Here is a 25,215-nt window from a genome sequence, read left to right on the forward strand (position 1 = left end):
GAGCAGGCAGCAAACATCAGGGCCCTGCAGGCTGGGCCCAGGAGCATGGATGACAGGCTAAGCGCAGAGGGCAGAGTGACAGGTTCCAATCAAGGGAGTGGGATGATCAGACCTGTGTTCTTAGGGCTCTTTTGTCTGCAGTAAGGACAATGGATTTGAAGATGGCAGGAGTAGAAGCCGGGGGAGAGTGAGAAGTGGACAGAATAGGTTTGGTGACACCAACTGGGAGAACATTTTTGCACCCAACACTAATGATAAAGGACTGATCACAAAAATCTGCAAAGAGCTGATGAGACTCAACAACAACAAAGAAAATAATCCTGTCAAAAAATGGGCAGAAGAGCTAAAAAGAAACGTCTCTGAAGAGGAAATGCAAATGGCCAACAGGCATATGAAAAAATGTTCAACGTCACTTGTCATCAGGGAAATGCAAATCAAAAGTACCATGAGATACCATCTCACACCAGTGAGAATGGCACATATTAAAAAAACTAGCAACAACAAATGTTGGTGAGGGTGTGGAGAAAAAGGAACTCTTCTGCACTGCTGGTGGGAGTGCAAACTGGTCCATCCACTATGGAGAGCTGTGTGGAGATTTCTGAACCTACTAAACATAGAGTTTCCATAGGATCCAGCAATTCCACTCCTAGGTATTTACCCAAAGGACACAGAAACATCCATTCCAAAGAGCACCTGCACCCCTATGTTTATAGCAGCACTATTTACAATAGCTAAGCTTTGGAAACAGCCCAAATGCCCAAAAATAGATGACTGGATCAAGAAGATGTGGTCCATATACACCATGGAATATTACTCAGCATTCAAAAAAGATAAACACATGCCATTTGCAGCAACATGGATGGAGCTAGAAGGGATCATGCTCAGCGAAATAAGCCAGAAAGAAAAAGAAAAATACCGGATGGTCTCACTCATAGCAGGAATCTAGAAAACCTAAATAAGGGACCAGGAAAATGAATATAAGAAAGTGAAAATCAAAATCAACAAAAAACTATGAACCAGAGACACTTTTTGGGGGTGGGGGGTGGGAGGGGAGGGATTGGGGTCAGAATGGGGGGGTTGCAATTGTATGGGGAATATAAAAATAAAATTTATTATTTAAAAAAAAAAAAAAAAGAATAGGTTTGGTGACAGAGAGTGGCCTGAAAAAGAGGCACGGGTAGCTCAGAGAGGTATTCAGGAAGTGCAAGGGCCAGGATGTGGTAACCTAGTGGGCACCTGCAGGGAGCGCAGAGTCAGACCATGACCACATTCCGGCCTGTGCCGATGGGAGGCTGGAGCCGGGAAAGCAAGGGTGAAACTGGCGTTGTGGAAAAGACACGTTAAGAAAGCGAAGTTGTCTGACAGATGAAGATGGGGGGTCATCAGCCTCTACGTGGCTAAAGAGTAAGAGAAGTAGGCCCAGGGATCATCAACATTAACGGGCAAGTGGGAGGAAAGGGAATGGGACCAGGTTAGGAGGGGGTATTCACAGAAGCAGGAAGAAATCAGGAAAGGACGGCATCATACACACCAACTGAAGAGATCATTTTGAGAAGGTGGTCAGTGCTAAAAAGCTCCCAAAAGGTCAGTGAGAAAAGGACTGAACACAGGGTAGTTTCTGGCAAAAAAAAAAAAATAAATAAAGGCATAAACAGAGGCAGTGAGGATAGTGGGAGCAGGAAGGGGCAATCGTAAGTCCTAGGCCAGCAAAATTACAAATAACTACACTGTCTGGAAGGTTAGGATAACTTGGGAAAAGGAAACCACAAAATGACCTATAAACACATAATAATATGATGAAGCAGGAAAGAAGACTTCTCTCTTTACTAACCTTCATCAACCACCCACAAACATAAGCTACACTCTGTACTGGAAATTTCCAGGGGGGGAAGAAATGCAACATCTGAAAAAAAACAATCGAAATTCCTCAAATATTAAGCAAAAAGACAATTCATTCGAACATTTTGGTGCTGAAGCTGGCATCAGAAACTCTAAAATGCCATGCCCATGAGCTGTAAGAGTTTGGCCTGTAGTCCTTAAAAGCCTCCTCCAGTGCTTAGGGACCACATCTCCTCCAAGCAGGCAGGAAGCCATCAGCACATCCACATGGCAAAGGGAAGGGAATGAGGTACTCCCGCCCATCCTAGCCTGTGCCCACTCCACATTAATCCCCTCTCACCAGGAACCTGCACTCCAGCTACCCTCATCTACATGACTAATGCAGGTTGGCATTTTGCTTTCTGGGACATGGAGTCCAGCCAAACCAAGTAGACAGGCATAAAAAGGAAACCTAAGAACTGAGAAAGAAAAACACATCAGCCATGAAAACCACAGACTGCTATCCCGAGAAAGGTTCCTTGCACTCATCCTAAGCAGAAGGCAACGCTTCAAACAGGAGGGAAACCTCCACTGATGCCAACCAACATGAAGAGAAGCAGACAGTTGCCGATTATGACCAAGGACTGTTAGATCCATTCCAAGTCGTTCATGTTTCAGGAAAAAGGAAGGAACTTGCCCGAGTTCACACAGAGTTTGGTTGGACCTGGGTGAGAAGGTATCTGGTATTCTCTGCAGTGTAGCTTCAGGCCTTCTAATTGGCCAACCGCTACTAAATAAACACCCTTGCCAGTCCCAGCTCTCCTCAAAGCTCCAGACTCATTTTCCCTACCAGCTCTTCGACAACTCCCCCTGGTTATCTCAAAAGCTCATATCCCAACATCCACCACTAAACTCATGATCCTGCCCAAATACCATGTCAGTTTTTCATCCAGGGCTTCCTAGCTTAGGAGATGGCACCATGATCCATCCAGTCCCTGAGCCAGAGACTAAGGAAACACGACCTGTGTTTGAACTTCAATCCTACCACTTACCCGCTGTGACCTTGGGCCAATTGAATAAGGTCTTTAAAACTCAGGTTTTGTCATCTGAAAAATGGGAGAACAGAAAGCACCTCCTAAGATAGCTATGAGTATGAAAAAAGGTGATGTGTGTAAAGGCTAAAAACACAGAACAGGTCTTTGTAGGTGCTGTTCCCGCCCTCTGCTTGCCTACTCCCCACAACCCTCCCCATCACCTGGCTAACACCTATGAATCCTTCTCATTACAAGCAAATGTTGATCCCCACTAGAAGCCTTCCTTGCTCATCCCCGCTTGCCAAGGCTAGGTCACAACACACACATCCTTTTCCATCCTCAAAGCCCAGTGCAATTTCTATTCACACCACATAGCATAATTATATATTTACTTTGCAATGGGTGGATTAATGATTATCTCCTCCAACAGCCTGTGAGTTCTGTGAGGGCAGGGACTAGGAAGCTTGGATCTCATTTTCGTACCCTCAACACAGCACCTGACATTCAGTAGGTGTTTACTAAACAGTAGTTGAGGGAACTGCCCCAGAAGCATGTTCATCAGCAAAAAAAGAGACGTACATGAGAGAAGTCACAGGACGCCAATCCAAGCAAAAGCCCATAGGCATGCCATCCGGGGGCTGGGTACAAAGAAAGCGGGGTCCAGGGAGCCCATCCCACCATGGTTCACTGTCTGTCTGGCCCTTCTAGCCATTCAGGATCTGGCTCTACAGCACTTGAATAAACTGCAGAGACAAGCATTGTCGCAGCCCAGAGCTTCTTCAGACGGCCCCAGTCTGGCCGACACCTTCCTAATGTAACCATTACTCTGCAGCGGGTGTGAGTCTCACGTTTAAAGACATATTTTTGTACCACAGGACCCCTAAATGCAGCCAACTAGTACATCTGGGGCTCAGCTGAAGAAACAGCTATCTGTTCCAACTTGGGGGGAAATCTCAGTTCTACTAGACCTAAGAGAGAATGGCATCTTGGCTCCTCAATATGGTACCAGTAAGGAATTTTCAAGAACCTTTTTTTTACTATACCAATGTAGCAGAAACCACATTGTAGTTTCTTATTTAACATGGACTCTAAGATATAGCAAAGTATTATAAAGTATTATAAATTAATACTCATTCAAATTCTGGCTCTTTCACTTAATAGCTATGAATGAAACCTCAGACCCACTACTTGACCTCTCTCAGCCACAGTTTATTCATATATACTAACAGATATAACAGTATCTAGACTGTCACAATTGCAGAAAACATCGGATACGGAGCCTATGGCTAACTTATTATCTTTAAGAAAGTTTCGTGCACAGACTACCACCTTGAAAAGCAGAGTTCTGTTCCTTGCCTCACACATTCCCAGAGGAATTCAGTGAACGCCACAATCTGCCTTAGATTTGTTTATTCTGCTCCAGACTTCCAGCCTGCTTCTTTATGGGACTGTCTGGCACCACCTTCTATTTCTAGTAGAACTGCCTGCGTATAAATGATCCTTCTTCCTACGTTGGACAACTGAAATGTTACACAAACCACTCTACTTCCTTTTATCTGCAGGGTCAGACAGTTTCTCATGTCATGCAGACACATATGCACACACAGACCCTCCTTTGAGAATATGACTTCCTCAGTATGGGAGACAGAGATACTACAAAAGACAACAGTTGCAGACAAGAAAAAAAATAAGAGCTCTTTATCCAAAGGAAAACACTGGGGAAAGGAACTTTTCTAGGCTGTGGTGCATCCAGGAGTAACTGAGATATCACCTGTGCTCCCGCCTTAACATTTCTTTCATATCTAGCATATATAAGAAACAGTAGTTGCTGCCCCTGGTAAAATTAACAGCTCTCCAGGACCTCCCTGGTGGCGCAAGGGTTGAGATGCAACCTATGAAGCTGTCCGCAGCCACTGCAGCACGAGTTCGATTCCCGGCCAGCCAGGGAGTAACCCATATGGCACAGCAGACCTCTCCTGACTCGCCCGCTGCTCCCCTTAGCAGTGTACTTTGGTCAATCTGCATGGTCTGCTCCCCACTCTGTCTCTGGTGAATCCTCTCACCCTCCCACACCTCTGGCCTGTACCCCAGCTATTGTATAAATAAAAAATGGATCTTTAAAAAAAAAAAGATTCAGGAAAAAAACAAGTGACATAACGAGATACACAATACTTGCATTTGAAGGCAGTTTTTTCTCTTCCTTGCATTAAACAAGAGAGCCCATTAAAAAGCTATATCCCTAAGTCAAGCTTATCTCCACTCTCCCACTGGCATAACCCCAAATCACTTACCCGGAGAAGGGAAGCCTGATGCCGAGGGGGCTTGGTTCCTGGGCCCACAGATGAGGGGCCCTCAGGCTGAACAAGGGGCTGTCTAGCTTCATAAGGAGCTGAAACAGCAAGAGGAAAAGTCAGCACAGAACATAAATACTCTACCCCCACAATTATGACTTCACACGTGAACTGATACAGAGTCTGCTCTGACGGGAAGAATTAGTAATGGAATTAGACTGCATGTTCCTAAGGGTCATCTAGGACAAACCAACTTCAAGCTCCGGGTACAACTTCAGTAAACCATCCAAAGACATTCAGCCAATACATAATAAGGCAGGAGGATAGATCAGGTTAAGATTAGGAATAAATGATAAGGGTGGAATGGTAAGAACCTAAATTGGGATAGAAAATAAACCATGTCACACCACGGAATATGTGCCATGTTGTAAGTGTTCAAATTCTAAATATAAGGCAGTTCTCTATATACCCTCCTGCATAAAAGTCTTCCATTCATCATCTACCCCCCACAAAAGAAAACCAATATGCATTTTGGACACTGAGAATCAATATTATAGTTTAATTGGGGAAAATAAATGGCACTGCCTGCTTTATTTTTTTTTAAAGATTTATTTATGCATACAAGAACTGGGGTACAGGCCAGAGGTATGGGGGTGGGTGAGAGGATTCACCAGAGACAGAGTGGGGAACAGAACAGGCAGACTGAAGAAATACACTGCTGAGGGGAGCAGCAGGCGAGTCACGAGAGGCCTGCTGTGCCATATGGCTGCTCCTGGCCAGCCAGGGATCGAACTCGTGCTGCAGCGGCTGCGGATAGCTTTATAGGTTGTGTCTTAACTCCCTGAGCCACCAGGGAGGCCCCTGCCTGCTCTCTTTAACAGAAAGAATGTAAGATCCAGAAAAATACAAAAATGCATTTTATGTTGTTTTATTATTCAATAACCAAACTAAAAATAATTTTGCTCCCCTTTTAAAAGCTTTTTAGCCACAAAAACAAGTGCATCTTTTCATTCCTATTATTTCCAAAAACATTTAATAATGACCTTGCCAACATGGCAGGAAAACAGTCAACACAACCAAGTAGTATTCAGTCCCAACAGAAAGGACAAATTATCACCCACGTTGAAACCACTTCTGATCTCTGTGGGTTAACAGTTCGAGGTTTTGAAAGTATATAAATAAGCAAAATGATTTCTGTAGCTTCCTTAGAAACAAACTTGGTTAGAAAAAGCAGAGCAGCCTGTCACGGCACCACCGCTAGTGCAGCGTGGCCTTTCTGAGACAAAGAAGGGATAACAACAGCACATCAAGGACAACAAACCACTCTTTGACTCGCTTCTGCTTTTTTTCACTTCCTTCAAGAAAAATGGAACACAACATTATAACACATTAAAATCTCAAAATCATTGCCTGGCAAACCATTAAATGGAGTTTCAGAATCTGCAAAAGAGACACACAGAAAGCACGTGATCCAAGTCTTCAAACAAAAGGTCTCAGCTGGCAGACAGGTGTGGTCTCCAGAGAAGGAGGTTTGACATCCCGCCATGTTAGTAGAATACCGAATTACTCTTCAGGCCAGAAGCTTTTAACGACAGAAAACCCTGCCAGGGTTGGGATACTAGCCTTGTGAGCTTTCCTTGGGAAGCTCACCCCACATGCCTCTGTTTCCCTTCGGAGGGAGGAGCTTCCGCTGCCCAGGAGGGACGAGTATGAGGGGAGGCCATCTGGCCTTCGGCTCCAGTCCTGCACCGACAAGGCCCTTACCTGGGAAGACAGACCATCTCCTCGGGAAGGCCTGGATGAAGACTAAGCTGCACAGGGGGCCTGGCCTCGGGGGCAGATTTTCTCTTCCTACTCCTGTGGGAAGCCTGGCGAGCCACAGTTGCCTGTGACTGGAGAGGTGGGAGCCTCAGCCCAGGGGTGTGTGCTCTGATCTGTCAGGACCATGGCCTGACTTCCAGCCTCACTCCTCAACTGGATCTGAACTCAGGAGGTCCAAAGGCAGGTGATACCCAATGCCTCTACTTCCTTCCTCGCAAATAAAAACTAAAACATGCAAGTTGGTGCAAAATCACTTTTAGATCCCCTAACAAGAAGTTTAAGGAACTAGAAGTACCTTCTTTCTCCAAGGCAGGAGTATAAAAGAAGCCCTCAAGGTTTTTCATTCTGGACATTCAGTATTCAACTAGAACAGCGAAGACCAGTAAAACTGCACAATAAAGACAACATGTGCAGTCAACCCGATGAATGCCACTCAGAAGGTGACTTTCAAGAATACTTAAGAACTACAAAAATAAAACAAGTGCCAGAATCTAAAAACACAAAAGAAAGTACAAGGTCGCATTTGATGGCCTAGTATTGTAACAGGGTGGTCCCCAGGAAAGGGGGAGGTTCCACATTCCCTGCCCCACCCAAGGAAGGGTGGAGCTGAGCAGGAGGAGAAGCTGCAGAAGAGACTGAGGAAGGAAGCAGAATGGAGCCAGGAGACCTGGAGGAGGCGCATGGAGCCTAGAGACATGTAAAGAAACTGCGCTTGTCTTTTGGTCGTGGACTGGGTGACACAGATGTGGGTGAGACCTGTGGGGAGGTGACAATGGCAGCTTTTATCTTGATGTTGATTTTGCTCTTTTCCTTCCGGGCTTGTCCAGTTGTTTGTGACCCTTTTCTGTGGGTCCCCACTGGAAGATGCTTTAGACTTGTGGCAGGCTTTGGGGCCTTGTTCTGGGCCAATCCCATTTGGATGGACTTTTACCCACGAGGGGATGGGTAACTCTGGATGCTTCATTTAGAAACTAGACTCTTTGCCTTACCTGTATTGTTTCCTAGTTTTATTAAAGTTCCTTCCCATTAAAGTCTCCTATGTTTTGTGTTGATGCGGCGGATGGCAAAACCCATGTAAAATAGGCAGGTTTGTGGGGTTTGGGCTGCCCCTCTCCCCGTCCTATAACAGTATGTGCAGGACCTGCGCTAGGCACGTACGTTTATACTAAGGTCTCTCACAGGACCCCCCGCGCAGACCTCTAACTCAGAGATTATTCCATCTCACAATACGGGAGCTTGGAGCACAGACAAATGAAATGCCCAAATCTGCACAGGCTCAAAATGGGCAGAAATAAGAAACACGGGCCCACCAAGCCTACTCTCAGGCCCAGAAAACAGCCATCACAGCCCATGCCTTCCAGTGAGTGGATAACTCAAGCTGCTACATCAGAATAAGTGTGATAATGAAAAGCAAAACAAGCAGGCTGATTGTGAGATAAGACATTAGGTAAAAGTTGAAAGCAATTGTGTCTGGAAAGCAAAAACAGGTTGGGTTGGAAGGAGAATTGTTGCTTTTACTGTGAGTATGTATGCATGATTTCACTCTATGCCTGTGTTACTGCGCTGTAAACAGTTTTTAATAGGGACAGCAGTATCTGTCTCTGAGGGCTGTGGTCAGAATAATGCACACAAGGCCATCCACATGGTGTCCGCCCCATAAGTCTTCCCCAGTGAATGTGAGCTACAGTAACACCCAGAAGGTGAGAATAGCAGTTGCCCAGGAGGGGAGCTGAAGAGAGGCTCTTAATCAGACTGGTCTGAAGAGGATCCGTCTGAAAACACACTCACACATGCCCCACCAGCCAGGAGTCATGCAGAATCGTGGACAGGGAAATGATCCCAGAAAAAAATGTACCCCTGGAAAACTATCCCAGCAGTAAAACTCCTTTCTGAAAAGGCATAAATTAAAAATAACTCTGATACTGAGTCACTTTGTTTTAGCAGGTTTAAGATTTGCTAAAAAGGGCCTCCCCTGGTGGTGCAGGCGGTTGAGAACCATGCTGTGAAGCTGTCTGCAGCCTCTGCGGCGCAGGTTCGATCCTGGCCGGCCAGCAAGAATCCCACATGGCGTGACAGACCTCTCCTGTCTCGCCCGCTGCTCCCCTCAGCAGTGTACTTCGGTCAATCTGCCTGTTCTGTTCCCCGCTCTGTCTCTGGTGGATCCTCTCAACCCTCGCCATCTCTGGCCTGTACCACAGTTCTTGTATAAATAAATAAATAAATCTTTTTTTAAAAAAAAGATTTGCTAAAAAACCTATGTAGATCAAAAAAAGATAGAATTCAAAAAAAGAATCCTGGGTTTGTCAGATGGGTTGATGGCACCATGATGGCAAGAGAGGAGAGTTAAGAAACACGGGAAAACATAGAAGTCTTAAAAGAAACTGAGTTCTAAAAACCTAGAGAGAATGAAGACATGGCCTTCCCTTACTTCTTTTTTTTTTTTTAAATAATGTATTTATTCTTTTTTTTTTTTTAAAGCTTTATTTATTTATTTATACGAGCACTGGGTACAGTCAGAAGCGCGGGAGGGTGAGAGAATTCACCAGAGCCAGAGCGGGGAACAGAGCAGGCAGAAGGATCGAAGTACACTGCTGAGGGGAGCAGCGGGCGGCAGGAGAGGTCTGCGCGCCATGTGGGACCCTCTTCCAGTGGCCGGGGAGCAGCCGGGGATCGAACCGGCGCTACAGGGGCTGCAGGCAGCTTCGCAACCCAGCGCTCAACTGCTGCGCCACCGGGGAGGCCCTTCCCTTACTTCTTGACCTAAAAAAAGGAAAGCAGGCAGACAAAGAAAATCTTCTCGGAGGAAATGCACAAATATGAAAATATGAATAAACAAGGCTTGAAGTGAATAGGATTGATCAGAAGCAAAAATCACGAGATGGACTTAAGTTGCAGATAGGAAAACGTTCCCTTCCTTTGCTGAGATGGCGAAGTCTAGGCAGTGAAAATATTTGTAAACATTTTATTTATGAGAAATAAATTCCACGGTACAGAGACTTAACCGTCTAGCTGATGGTTAGCAGCACAAAGCGGGACTCCATGAAAAGCAGACTATCCACCCAGACTCCTCTCTCTGAGTATGCTGTGCAAAGGAGAACCTGCTGGAAGAGCAGCATGTGAAATTGAAGGCTCATGATGTAGGAGGGAAACCAGGAAGAAGGAACAGAAACTTAGAAAACAATGTTTCAAGAAAAAAAGAGTGACAACCACAAGGAGATGTCACTGCACAGCTACTAGGATGGCAAATATTAAAGACACCAAAGCAAAGCAAGCACTGAGCGTGCCACATGCTGGCAAGAAGCAAGGCACCTCGCAAACATTGCCAGTAGGAGTATAGAGCCACCTTTGTCAAACTCTCTGGCAGTTCCTTATACACCTACCCTAAGATCCAGCAATTCCACTCATAGGTGCCAGGAAAATGACCGCACACGTCACATAAAGACTCATACACAAACGTGCATAGTGTCCTTATTCATAGCAGCCAAACACTGGAAAGAACCCAAATGTCTATCGACAGGAGACTGGATCATCAAACTGGGCCACATTCATGCAGTGGAACACTACTGAGACTGACAAAGACACTCCTGAGCCACACAATATGGATGAATCTCCACCACTCTGCTGAGAAAGATGGCAGACACATAAAGAGCCCAGTCATTCTACATGATTTCATTGACACAGAGTTCTAGAAGAGGCACAACAAATCTGTAGCAATAAAAACCAGAACAGTGCTTGCACTGAGAAGCAAGGAGCAGCTGGTGAGGGGCACCTCTGGGGTGACAGGAAAGCTCTATTCTTGATCAAAGTGGGGGCTACACAGGTGTATCCATTTGTCAAAACTCAAACTGAAGATTTTAAATACCTACATTTGATCATATGTACATTTTACCTCACTTTTTCAAAAAGGATGTAAAAGAACGAAAGCATGGGCAACAGTAACACAGGTTGCGAAGAGGCAGGAAAGGTGGAGATCAGCTGGCTGTTTCCTTGCCGGTGGGGGAAAGGTCGCCTTGAATGGAACGAGGAAGGAATGGGCCATGAAGCAGACAGCAAGCACTGACACGTTTTTCAAGGACTGTCAAAGAGATGGGGTAGGGGGCCTCCCTGGAGGCGCAAGGGGTTAAGCACCGCACTATGAAGCTGTCCGCAGCCTCTGCAGCACGAGTTCGATCCCCGGCTGGCCAGGGAGCAACCCACATGGCACAGCAGACCTCTCCTGTCTCGCCCGCTGCTCCCCTCAGCAGTGTATTTCAGTCCGTCTGCCTGTTCTGCTCCCCACTCTGTCTCTGGTGAAGCCTCTCACCCCCTGCCTCTCTGGCCTCTACCCAAGCTCTTGTATGCATAAATAAATATTTTTTAAAAATGATGGGGTAGAACTTGGTGACAGGCGAAACTCAGTGGGAATTCAAAACCAAAACCAGGCACCGGGCTAGGCTTAGTACGCTAACTTCCAAGGCCAACTAAGACTAGGAAGAATAATAACCACCACAACAGAAATACTTCTTAAAATGGGGCAGTCAGTAGAAACTCTTAGAGGAAAATGAATTCTCAACCTGTCTCATTTCAGACATCAGTGAGGCATTCAAGTTGCAGGAGAGTGGCTTTTTTTTTTTTTAAACTATCCATTAACAACATTATCTTGCATCTGCATAGGACTTAATTTCCAAACAGATTTTATATTCATGTTCTTGCTAATTCTCACAACACCCTTACAGGGGACTATTACTCCATTTTAAAAGAGGAGAGGAAATCATGATTCAGATGTTAAATGGCTAGCCCAAGGTCACAGAGCTGATCACACAAACCCACACCTTCTGATTCCAGCCAAAAGCTATTTCCATTAAACCACCACTGCTCCGCTCTGCAAGCTTACAGCCTCTCGTCAGCCCAGCCAGCACGTTTTTATTTCTGTGTCTCTCTAGAAGTCACCACTCTGTTCAATGCAGCAAAAATCTACAGAAAGTGGGTCATTTTCAGCCACAGCCTACAAAATTAAAATGGGGAGTTATGGATATCCAGATCCAAAAACCTTTAATTGGTCCTATCTAAAAGTAGGCGTCTGAGCCCCTGGCGGCCCAGATGCTGCAGTGTCTGTATGGCGCTGTGAGTACTGCAGCCTGGGCAGCCAACTCTGCAAGTCATCCTCAGAACCAACATATTTCACCACGACTATGGCCAGCAGGGCATAAACACGAGCAAGCAGGCACCCCACAACTAGGTACTTTGTACATTTCTCAAAATACTGTCCCTAGCAATTCCCTTATTCTTATTGGCAAACACAAAAGCTAAATGTTGTCAAGTATGTGATCAGTCTTTAAAGGTTGAACCAAATCTTTTGCTTTTACATAGTTGTAATTTTTAAGTAGTTTCATAAAAGCAGTTATCGTAGAAATATGTTTGGTATGTTACTAGAACGGAATGACAATTCCAAAAATATAAACCTTTAACATGCCACGTATGCTTTACATGCCTGTAAAGCGAAATGTATGTATCAAGAATTAAATCATCTAAATAGCTATAGACAAGTCGAAAGATGGACTAGTTTGTAGAACAGGAGACACGGCCTAACTAAGATACATTTATTTGTTAAAAAACCTCACTGGAGAGTATAACATTAAATCGAGTCAGGTTTCCAAAGAGAGAGGTCACGAATCCAAGAGACACAGCGGCGGTTGGCCTTGCTGCTGGGTGGCGCAGTCTCCGGGCCAGCCTGAGAAGCCCTCTCACCTGGATGCATCTGCTCCGCGCTGCTCCGCAGCTTGCTGTAGCCATGGCTCAAGGGCACCCTCTGGTAATGAGGCGGGGAAGCGGGAGGGGAGGCCAGCGGCGACATCGGAGGAGACTGCGCTTCCTGCTTCAAAGAAGCAGAACAGAATTCATGGGCATCGCTGGAGAAGCCTGGCGCTCTGAGCTGCAGTTATGAAGTGTAACCAACCAACCCCACTGCTGGGGAGCAGGCGGACTTAACAAGCGGAGGGAATGTTTCCTCACAGATGCAGCACAGTAAAAAGCAGCAGCTGAGGATTTAAAAGTCTCCCAGAAAACAGTCCCGCTAGCACTCAGTTACCTGAATTCCTAAAATAAGCCTGAAACACTTGGTTATTCCAATAATATTTTTCTTTAGAAAATGAAAGACACTGATCACATGAAATAGCATTCATATGCCCCAATTTTCATCTCTTTGTGAAAAGATTCAATTTTCATTCATTAATAAAGGCCCATTTTCCAAATTTATACTTCTCTAGTCTTCTAGCAAATAGTAATATTAAAACTATACTTTAAATGCTTAATGCCAAATATTCTTGGCGCTTATCATGCCAGAGTAAAACACCAGCTTTTATTTGTCCACACTGAGAGACCGTAAAACAATTCATTTTGCATAAACCACTCTAAGTAGCATATTCCCAAACACTAGGAAAGAGCCTGAACAAGCTACAATTTGCATCTCAATTCAACATGAACTTGATGCAGGGCCCTATGCGAAGAAATCAATCTTACTCTGCTGCTGCGCTTCCTACCTCCTTTTTTAAATACTACCAACAGACTGGTAGATTTGGAATATCTAAGTAACAAGGAAACAGAGAATACAGAGGTGCTCTTAGTCTAAAAAAACATAGTCTGCGATACTAATAAAATATTCTTTTAAAGAAAAGGAAACTTTGCTTAGAAGTGTGAGCTCGCGGCCACTGACTGGCTGAGTGGGCCAGCAGACACCGAGCCTCAAGGGCCAGGGCGTGTCGCCATCTGTAGCCAGGGGATTATGGGCCTGGGAAGTTCCCTGCCACCCGGGGGCAGTGGCCCCTCATTCCTCTCCAGATGCTGGTGGGAAGGGACTGAAGATTCCCATAGGCTTTTTTTTTTTTTTAACTGAAGTAACGCTGGTTTGTAACATTACACAGGGTGCAGGTGCACAGCTTTGTACTTGAGTATCCGTAGCCATGCCCGATGCTGATGCCCGTCCCACCCCACCCCCCAGGACCAGTCCCCATCCATTACCAAGCATCAGACCCCTCTAACCTGACAGACCCACCCACCCTCTTCCCCCTTCTCTTCTGCTCATCATTTTCCTTAAAAATCTAAGTGCTTGTTTTAACTTGTTCTCTGTTCATTTGTTTTGTTTCTTTCTCTCCAACATAGGAGGGAAATCATAGGGGGTGGGTGTTTCTCTTCCTGGTTTATTGCACTTGGCATAATACCTTCCAGACCCATTTATGCTGTTGCCTATATTCCTTTCTTCCCCTGAAGAATGAGTCTAAAATGCAGCAGAATTATGAAAGCAACAGGACGTGCAAAGGCCCGAGAGGACATGCTATACCCCACTTCACTATAAACGTGGGTCTTTTGCAGCAACAACTCAGCCACTAGCCAGCACTATCAGAGTGAGCTGTGTCATTTTCCAACTTCATCTTTTAATAGTCATTGCATTGTAGAACATTTGATTCAAGTCTTCTGAAAATACACATTTCTTTGCCTTATAAAACAAACTATATTGACAATAACTTGCCTTCTCCACATGATTCAGGATCTTTATTAGAAGGATGACACCCTCAAGTTTACCAATGCTAACACCAGCTACCTTCACTTCTGGAATTTCATACTTTTTTTTTTTTTTAAACCAACCACCACCTGACTTGCAATTAGTGATCTAATTTTTAAAAGGCCATTCTCCCTATTCTTGTTCCTAACCTATTAAATGTGTAATGGCAGCATTTCCCAGGATGGCATTCCAAACATGCTCTCCAAGAAAGGAGTCCTTGGGACAGAAGTTACATGGAGACAGGTCTCCAGGCCTCTCTGCAGGACTCGGCAGGGCCGTGAACATGCTAATGTGTACTGTGAGCTTCCAAGGCTGAGGACTGAGTCCTTCCCCCAAGAAGAAGGTATGAAGCCACATTCTCCAAACATATTTAACCAGAGAAACCTTTTCTCCAGACTTCTTTTTGGAGGAAAGGACATCTTGAAAACTCCTAGAAGTTACATTTCAGGGAACCCATTTGGAAATTACAGGAATCACAGAAATGTGCTACTTTAGTGGCCTTGCTCCACACACAAGTTTACTTTAAAGCAGAGGCTAAAGGTCCGATGGGGGGCTCCTGGTAATTCCTATGTGGAAAAGAAAGCGTTTACTGGCTCACTCCGAAGTCTGTAACTGGACTCCAGATGGCGAGATTTGCTGGAAGCTTGGCAGCAGATAGAAGGATGTGTTACATGAGGTTTCCCGGTCAGAATCAAATGGACACACCTGATCAGACTGTACCTGTTTATCCTCATCGTCCATTCTCTTGAAGGTATTTTTTTCTGTGGCTAAGTATGGAATCTGAACCTTACTTCCATGCAGCTCAGCTGGGGTCCCAAGGCGTATGTCACCATCATTCTTCGACATCATAAAGCGAGGCAGCGGCAATTCTTGAGGACAAAAATCAGAGACGCTCAAGTGAGACTTTATTTTAAAACTGCAAAAAGGGGAACTCGGTGGTCAAAAGATGAATCATTTCTGAGGAAAAATTCCAGAGCACTAAATATAGATTGTTTTTCTTTTGACACAATGAGGACTCTCATTCTACTGCCCTGCTATGGTTTTACCAAGGTGTTTGGTTTAACATTGTTAAATGTGGCCGAACCATCGCAGAACAAACTCCAGCTTTGGATTGGTCTCCCACTTCAGCCTCCCACACAGCACTGAGAAAAAGGACGTGACACCATATGAATACAACAACAAGTGACAAAGGGTAGTAGGCAAAACTTACATGGTGCTTATTGTATCAGACACTGTATTTAGATCTGCAAATATTAACTCATGTAATCCTCACCACTAAGACTCATTAGCCTTTCTGCTACAGATGTGGAACACCCAAGTAATGTCCCCAAGATCCCAAAGCTCATCTGTAGCAGAGCTGGCTCTTAACCATTGTGCAGAGCTCCCCTCCACAAAAGGCCCCTCATTCCAAGGGCAAACTTACTGGGGAGAAGTTTCTTACCTGATGTAATTCCTTAAGGAATTTTCACACTCAAACGCCAGTTGTCTTTTCATAATGGAATAACAGAATAAGGAAAAGCAATCAGTCCAACGTTCTGTCAGATACTACTGTCAAAACCATTAGCCGCACTCCCAGTGCTGCAGAGCTAAAGTGCAACAGTCTGGTACATTTACTTCTCTTTCAAATCTCTGAAAAAATATTCTGAAAACAAACGATGCTTTGGCATACTTCTAGTTTCTAGCATACCAAATCACACAGTACAAAGAACTCTAAAAACGGGGATAATATTATGGATTAAGCATAATGATTTGCATCTGCATCCATTGTTCAGGATAATACTCTTCCGTGTGCCTTTGCGTTGCCATCAGTTCTCTAGTCCAAAAACACAGCTGTACTTGCAGTGATTAATGCAGTGCTACAGCCAGCTAACATCTCAGCAACAGCGAGCATGTATCCAGCTCCCCAAGCAGAGAAGGCTTCTAGTTCTCTAATATCCACAGCATGTTTATTTTTAGTTGCTATGTCCACATTTGATTCAAAGAAGTAGGCAATATGACAAAGCCCTGCGTGATCAATCCGCCCAGGGCCCAAGAGACATAAATAGAAATAACCAATCTGGAAAATTAAACCAAGACTCTCTTCTCTAAAGAGGGGATGGCTGCCATTTTCAATGTTTTCAAGCAGGAATGGATGTCAAAAGAAAAAAGGCAAGCAGAAGGAAAATGGAGATTCTCAGTAAGTGAAATATAAGCTAATCATATGGTTCTCTTTTCAGAGGGTGTTTGCTTCAGTCATCAAAAAGGATCTAAAAAGATGGAACAAGATCACATAAAATAATTTGCGATCCTGATCTGCCCAAGAGAGGATGACTCTACTTGCAAGCAGTACTTGAGGGAGAGAAAAAGTAAATGCTCAGCATTTGGAAGCTCCCTGACCAGTGTTTTACTGACATTCAATGGGTAATTCTGGAAACAACAGCACACAAACATGGTCTGATGAGTATCAACCATTACGCTAGGATTTAAATTGGGCTCCCAAACAGCCTTTGGGACCCTATTACTCCAACATTCTCCTGTTCTGCTAGGGCCTTTCTCCAGACCTGTTCACCCGGAGAAAGACTCTCTCTCTCCTGGAGAGCTACCAGTTAAAGACAAAATACAGCTCTATTTCCCACCTACTTTCTTTGGCTCTGTGGTCTTAAACAACTCTCACTTAAAATAATTACAGACATAGGGCCTCCCTGGTGGTGCAAGGGGTTAAGTCTCAGCCACTGCAGCACGAGAGTTCAATCCCTGCCAGGATGCTGACCCCCCGCTGCTCCCCTCAGCAGTATATATCAGTCAGTCTGCCTGTTCTGTTCCCCGCTCTGTCTCTGGTGAATCCTCTCACCCCCCAACACCTCTAGCCTACACCCCAGCTCTTATATGCATAAATATTTAAAATAACAATTACAGACATACATAATATTGTTATCATTGAAAACCTCAACGAAGGTGTTACTTTCCCTTCAGCTTAAAGGTTGCAAGTTTCTAAAAAGTAAAACCCTAGATTGTAAAATTTTCTAGTTATTAATAGTGAAACTTTATTAGGAACTTAGAGTATCTGCTACCCAGTGATGTATGTCAGGTAGTCACAGAAGACCCTTTCATAATAGTTGTATAGATTCTATTCTCACAAACTGAATTAAACTAGCATATAAGAACCACATTAATAGTTCAAATTAAACGTTGATAGGAGCCAAGGAGACAATGAATGCAGCCACCCAAGGCATTAATTTGTTTCACATAGCATTCTAGGTTATACTCTCTGAACAAAGCAATGCTGCATATATCAAATATAAATGTCATTTTCCCTTCCACAGAGAAACTATGACTCCCTTTTTTGAAACTTCTGTTCTAATTTCTAAATTTTAAACATGTGATCCTCTAAAAAAGTAAAGGAAAAATCCTTTATTTTCCCAGTTGACAGAGACATGGATATAAGAAATACTTCAAGTTCTTCAATTTATGAGAAAACATAAATGGCATAAATGTTGTATAAATGGCACATGACAACAGTCTGAGGGGGAACTGGGCAGAGTCCCTGTCCCCTCCGAGATGGCCGCTGCTATTCACTGTCCTTTAACATTGGTCATGGAAATATCCACTTGCATGTATAAGTACAAGTGGTGTGGCTAGACTAAAAATTAATTTTTTAAGATTTATTTTTATTTATTTATGCATACAAGAACTAGGGTACAGGCCAGAAGTGCAGGAGGTGAGAGGATTCACCAGAGACAGAGTGGGAAATAGAACAGGTGGTTCTCCTGAACTACACTGCTGAGGAGAGCAGAGGGCAAGTCAAGAGAGGTCTGCTGCGCCATGTGGGTAGCTTCCTGGCTGGCCAGGAATCGAATTCATGCTGCAGAGGCTGCAGATAGCATCACAGTGCTGGGCTTAACCCCGGTGTTGGGGTCCACATTCTTAGCCACTAGCTATACTGTCATCCTGGAAATTAAGATATTCTTTCTATCGCAGGTCTGAACATTCACCATGAAACTATGGCATCTCATAGCTGGAAAATGATCTAGAGAAAACCTTCTGGAATATGCACATCGTACAGGCGAGGCTCTAAGCCCAGGCCTTGTCTTAGTCATGTTAGTCATGCAGCAATATGGCAGCAGAGCTCCAAGGACAAAACTCCTACTACTTCCTGGGGGCCTCCCTTCTCTTCCTGTTACTCTTCCTCACCTATATTTATACCAGCTACTTGCAAGTTAACGAAAAGTAACAATGATAATGTTCTAAAATTCCAAAGTGAAGTCAACCCCACACATTTTCCTGAAGTGACTTTGGAAAAAACATCAGGTCTATCCTTCTCACCTCCTACCCACATTAGCTACCAGTTAATCTGGAAAAACCTCTTGCCAATTTGGAAACAGGTAGACTGACAGGTGGAGGTTGGAATGGGAAGGATGAGCTTATAATTTTTTGCGGGGGAAGGTGACTAAGTTCCATTTATTGGCCATACCGGAGGGAGAACCCGGAATTTGGAGATGTGCAATCCTCCTGGATTAGGCTACTCCCAAGCAGTATCACTCTACTTTACCTTTTGGGGTTTTGCATTTCCCCATATGTAAAAGAAGATCATCTCTAGGTCTCTTCCAACATCCATCCACTGTGACCAGCCATACTCTGCTTTTCTCTGGTGAAGGGCTCTAAACTGGGGTCCGTGAACCAGAAACCCCGGAAGTTGAGGACATTTTTATATATAATATCAATTTATATTTTCCAGGGGAGATCCAAGGCTTTTAAGAACCCCGTGACAAAAACAGGCGTGTAAATGAAGGCTGGGAACCACCTTCATTCAGCTCAGTAGGCTGGAGAGGGCTTCGGGGGAGGAAAGACAATAGGGCCAAGGACATGGTGTGGGGTGGAGGGGCAGGTGCACGAGAAGACACAATGGCCAGTCATATGATGGATCAATTTGTGTAGCTGAGCTTTGTCCAAATCTGCTCCAAGCCCTGTAGCAAAGCTGAGGAGAGAAGACTAAAGGAATCTACAGAGACAAAAAAGAAAGGGGGATTAGCTTGAACGTTAGGCAGAAAGGCTGTGCTGACCTTGGCCTAGTGGGAGATCCCAGTACAGTATCTTCCAGTCAAAATGTCATCTTGGTTTAACCTATCAGACATGACCATCAAAGGCATTCAACATATCGTGCATGTGTGTGCGCATACTATACACATGTACACATATGTGTACATATATGCGTGCATCCACCTCAGTCCCTAGCCAGTCACAGCTTTGCCTCCTGGGCTTCCTACTCCACTCTTGGGCTTCCTAGCCCTCCTTAAAGGGTGTTCCTTCTGTGGATCACCAAACTGGTTGTCACACCCAAAGGATTTCTCTCTGAGCTCCAAGAGAATGGAAAGTTTGCCAAATGGGCAGAGCACAGGGACACACACACCCCCATCTCAACTAAACCACGGAACCTCTGCCCTTTGTTTTTGCTTGGATAAAATAATTCCTGTTTACGGGAGGGAAAAATGCCATGGAAACTCAGATAAGCTTTCTCCACTGAAATAGAATTCATTGCTGTAAAACCCTGGTACATCTCTCTTTTATGAATTACAAATCAGGAGCAGAGCAAATGGAGAGGCAGCTGTAGAGTCCCTACCTGTCCTAAAAGTCTTGATCCAGATTTTACAAAAGGGTTTCTTCACCCCAGCACTGCTGACTGACATTTTGTCCTGAATAATCTCTTGCTGTTGGGAAAGAGACTCCCGTCCTATGCGGTAGAAAATACTAGCAGAATCCCCGGGGCTCTACCCATGAGATGCCAGCAACACCCGTTCCACAGCTTGACAAGCAAAACATCCCAACACATTGCCAAATGCCCCCCTGAAGAGACAAAATCACCGGGGGTGAGAACAACGGTTTTATAGGTAAGTTGAGGAACCAAAAAGAGTTCAATAATTTGCCTTGGAATCTTCTTGGTGGTAGGCTGAAGAGCAGTGCCTCACAAACTGTGGGGTTTCACAAGACGGGAAAAATCCCCACCCCCCAAAGAAATGAAAGGGATCAAGTTAAAGTGGCCAACATTCTGTTTAGCCAAGGATTTTAACCCAAGTTATTGCCCATTATCAATTTTATTATGGGACATTCAGCAAAAAGAATGCAACCAAAAATCGGAGAATTAAGTACATTTCATTTTATAAACAACTCACTCGTGTGTCCTAATGTTTTCTCCTTTCACTACAAACTGTGCCAGACGGCCAGAAGCGCAGGTACTAGTTTGGGGAACGCAGCCCTGTAGGCTGCATGAATGACATGACTGCACCACGGGTTCAGTGACCCCCAAAGAGGCTATGGAAGAAAGTCAGGCAGGTCATCAACCTGGATAAGAAAACACGAGCGAGTTATTACTCTCCCACGCCAAGAAGAAAGTCAGCATGTCCTCCCGTTACGGACGGAGGCCACAAACTACTGTGGGCGCATGAGCGGTGCCCACGAACCTGTCACCCGCCAGAATCCGGTATTCTCACACGTTACAACTGCCGCAGACATCTAGAAGCATTGTTCATGCTCATCACGACTCCGAAAGGATAGTCGTTATTTGGGTCCCTGTTAGATTTTTTAGTTAATACTTAAATAAACATGTATGTGTGCTATGTAAAAATCCTTTTTATTATCTTCGATTTAGCTTTGACATAATTTGAAGCTAATCCTTTCTAATCCTAGGTATGCCTGTACAACATTCTTCCAAGAAGGGGTCCGGAGATCTCAGGCTGACAAAGGGGCTCCCAGCAAGAACCCTGCTGTGGTCCTGCCTCCGCCTGCCCTGAGGCCTCACACCCCCTCTCAGCCAGCTCAGGGAAGCAGACAGCTCCCAGGGCATGTGTTCAACGCAGGGCTTCCTCACCAGGAGCTCTCTTCTGATCCTCAGTGGGCACCCCCTTCCTTCTGCCCACCTAAGTCAGGGTCTTCACCATCTAGTTCACCCCACTCTGACCAGGCTGGGGCTAGAGAGTGCTTCTTGCCAATAGTTAAGGAGACGCTCTCGAGGCTGTGTAATTCGGAGCCAGCCCTTACATGCCCCCTTAAATTATGTGCCCTGGTGGCCTCCTGACTCACCCCAGTTCAGGCCCCGGTATAACCAAATATGCTCCCAGTTTAAGCAAAGCTCTTGAAAACACCCCACTCAGCTTTCTTAGGAAGTCATTACTCTCCAGCCTGGCTCCCGTAAGAATCACCTGGGGAGCTCTTTAAAAACCTGAAGTTCAGGCTGCACCCCTGACGAATTAAATGAGCATTTCTGGCAGTGAGCCAGGCACCTGTATTTTTTATTTTGCATTTGAAGTTCTCTAGATGATTGTCAACTGCAGAAGAGGCTGGGAACGAGGGCTTGAGGAAAAGGGCTGCTGTGAAAGCCGTCAGGAGCTCCAGATTGAATCTGGACTCCAATTGCTTAGCTGACAGAGTAACAAGCGATTAAGACTCACTGCCATGCATGAGCACCGTCTCCTCACTCACCCCACAAGCATGCTCTGAGTGCCCACAATGCCCTGCAGTGCAGGGCTGCCAGGTCCTCCTGGCCCTCGGCTGAGCTTGCAAACTACTGTGGAAGACAGCCCCCAAATATGGCAAACCTGTAAAGGCACGATTGCAAGCTCTTACCAGTGCTATGTGGGACAGATGCTGAGAGAGAATAACAAGAGGGGGAGGCGGTCAGCATTACCTAACTGGCCGTCCAAGGACCACCTGAGTCCCAAGGGACCGATACTTTTGTTTTGACCTAAAATTTACTCCCGATTAGGCACTTTATAAATCTGAAAGGGTAGGCAGTAACTTATAGAAAAGTGATAGCTTGCAAATGAATTTCATCTTAGAATTAGTACAATAACCATGTTACAACTACATTTTCCTGCATAACATTAATAACTTTTGTATGTAATTTAGCCATCTTATTCCAGCACTGTCTTTCCATGTCTATTAATACTTCTGGCTCTTCTTTCTTGAACCAGCACCACTATCTGCTCACTCCTGCATGAATTACTACACTTGGCAGAACAGAAGCCACCTTAGATGGGATGGGAGGGACAGTCTCTGGATCCTGAAGGATGAGCACAAGCTGTGGGAAGGAGAGCGAGCAGAACAGAGCGCTCAGAAACAAAGACCTGGAGATAACAAGGGCATGCCTTCTGCAGCAGGAAAAAAATGCCCAGAAATGGGTGAAGGCCGGTAAAGCTGGGGGACAGGTCGAAACAAGAACAGAGATGACAAGATGCAGGTCAGCACAGGGACTCTGAATTAGGTACTAAGTACAACAAGCAAACCAGTGCAGGGCTTTGAGGATACAGTCATCTGACGCTCATTTCAAAAAGATGGCTCTGCTGCGTGGAAAAACAGGCTGCAGTAAAGAACGGAGGCCAGGGAAGCATTGTGACAAAAGCACTGTGCTGTTCTGAAGAGTGGCTGACAGGGCCTCGCTGGCAGAGGCAGAGAGGCAGAGGGAGTGGGCAATAAGACTGAAGCCACAAAGCCAGAACTTCTGATGGGTTGTATCAGAGAGTGAGGAAAAAGCAGGAATCAAGGCTGACTTCTAGGTTCCTGGCTTGAGCAACTAACTGTAGATGGTGGTGGCGACTGCTGAAGGGGTCTCGAGGTTAGCAGCCACAAATGCACGCGAATACACCTCACTCGTGAAGTAAGGGTGTGACACTTACAAAAAATAAGGGTGGAATCACAAAGCCCTGGGTGCAATCAGGGCTAACCTAGCCTTTCAGACCAGATCCCCAGAGAACATTCTCTTTGGCCATCAAGGTCTGTGTCATTAAACACTAAGCCAAAGAATTTCAAGCAACAAATTAGAGAATTCTTAATGGCAGCTCAAGGTCTAGCCCAGTCTTGTCCTCATTCTCACTCAACATATGTTAACTGCAAATAACTTTTACTTCAAAAATCTTTAAATGAAGGAAGAAAATTCAAAATTAACTATGAGTATAATACTATCTCAGCGGTAAACGGCAGCATCAGTGTTTGCAAAATACAACTGAAGAAGTCTTATATTTGTGAAAATGTGTTAATCCTTTATTCAAGTGATAATTTAGACAATCATTCCCCCTTCTTCCCCTGGAAATTAAGATCTGGCCACAGATCAGGTAAAAGACTTCAGTCTAACTTAAAATAAGCAACACGAGTGTTAGAAGTTTATTTATGGATACAACAAAGCATCTGTAACTCTATCTGGAGATAAAGTTGGAAGATATTATGATAAAGTCTAATGACTCTCATGATGGAATGAAAACTGTCAGTGACAACCACACATCCAATGTGAAGTAACTTGAAACTAATCAAAGCAAGTGACTTACAGCAGAGGCAGTCATGTCATGTAGAGATAAACGCCAAGCCTGCCACTGAAACAATGCTCCTTCCAGAAATCAATTCCAAAGAACTAATTATATAATACCAAGGGAGGCCTTCAGGTCAGATTTTTTTCCCCCATTCAGAAACTCCTCCATGATTACAGATCACAATTAGCACCTTATTAAACAGAAAGAATAATGGAGAAGAGGCCACTGTGCATAGTAATGAAGAGCAGGGGAACTGGAGGCTGTGCTCCTGGCTCCAAATTCTATTAACCTTGGTCCTTGGGCAAATTACTCAATCCCCTAAACTTCAATTTCCACATCTGTAAGTTAGGGCAACATCAATCCACATTAGAGACTTGGACGTCTCCCCTCCTAGCAGGCACACAAGGGAATACCATCTCCCCAGTCAACTCTGAAGTTCAGTAGAACCACATGACATGTTTCAGCGATGCATTGTGAGCAGCAGAAACGTGAATCACACCCAGGCTCAAGCATTTACCTGCTAGAGTGAGAAATTCCAGTTGTGGCAAATGTGGGAACAGGTACCGTTGGAGGATCACAAGATGAAACAGCCAAGATCACAGAGGCATCAGCACCACATGGAGGGTAGCGGCCCTCAGGGGTCCCCGTGCACCACTGCAGAGCAGGAGGCCAACCTCTGTTTTGTTAAGGCACTACAATTTCAACCATGTTTGTCATCACAGCTTATCCTGGGCAACTGACAGTGCCCAAAGTAGCAGAATGTTGGGAGGCCTAAATGAGACAGTACCTGGCACACACTAAGCTTAATAAAGATTAGCAGGATGATGGCAGCCCCCGACGGGGAGTGTGAAAGAGCTTTGTTTCCCCAGGATCAAGCTCTCAGAATCTTCTCAGCTATCTGGAGTTACACAGGTTTGCCAGAGACTAACCATAAATCCAGAAAATTCCTCCTCCCACCCAAGTCTACCAGAGATGGCACCAGATAGGTGAAGGCAGTTCAGTGATGTTCATCTCAAAATGAGGACAAGGAGGAAGTCCGAACATAGCTGTGTGGACACATGAAAGTCATTTGGATCTGAGCGAATTAACAGAAGACCTCAGCACGCCCCCTGAATCCCCTTCTTCATCCAGAGTTGTAAAGCCCATACTGAGGCAGTTTCATGGTGCGAGGGCCAGGGGCTTTGCTTTTCACAAAAGCACAGTGTGCAAAGTGCGCCAGAGCACATCGGAAGGAGGTAGCGATGGCAAAGTAAGAAAACGTTAGATCAAAACTTTGAGAAGATAACTTCATTCTGCCAAAATACTGGTACTTGATAGTCATCCAAACAGCTTCAGGGATTGGAGAATTAAAGGACGGTCGCATCTGATATGACTGGCAGGGATGGCGGGGAGCAAAAAGGGGCAGCTCCCTTCAACTCTCCCAGTCACTCATCCCCTGTCCC

The 25,215-nt window shown here is 44.9% G+C and overlaps 1 protein-coding gene across 1 annotated transcript in view; it reads right to left on the reverse strand.

Moving 5' to 3' along the window:
* The window catches only part of REPS2 (RALBP1 associated Eps domain containing 2), a 169,482-nt gene that overhangs the window by 89,753 nt on the left and 54,514 nt on the right, over nucleotides 1-25,215 (reverse strand). Inside the window, 3 exon segments of the mRNA XM_037512653.2 lie at nucleotides 5,144-5,241; nucleotides 12,692-12,815; nucleotides 15,222-15,370. Of these exon segments, the coding sequence (XP_037368550.2) occupies nucleotides 5,144-5,241; nucleotides 12,692-12,815; nucleotides 15,222-15,370 (371 nt within the window).

This window comes from Talpa occidentalis, unplaced genomic scaffold, assembly GCF_014898055.3.
Source record: "Talpa occidentalis isolate TD23 unplaced genomic scaffold, MPIMG_talOcc4v2.1 talOcc4.15, whole genome shotgun sequence".
Taxonomy (NCBI): Eukaryota; Metazoa; Chordata; class Mammalia; order Eulipotyphla; family Talpidae; genus Talpa; species Talpa occidentalis.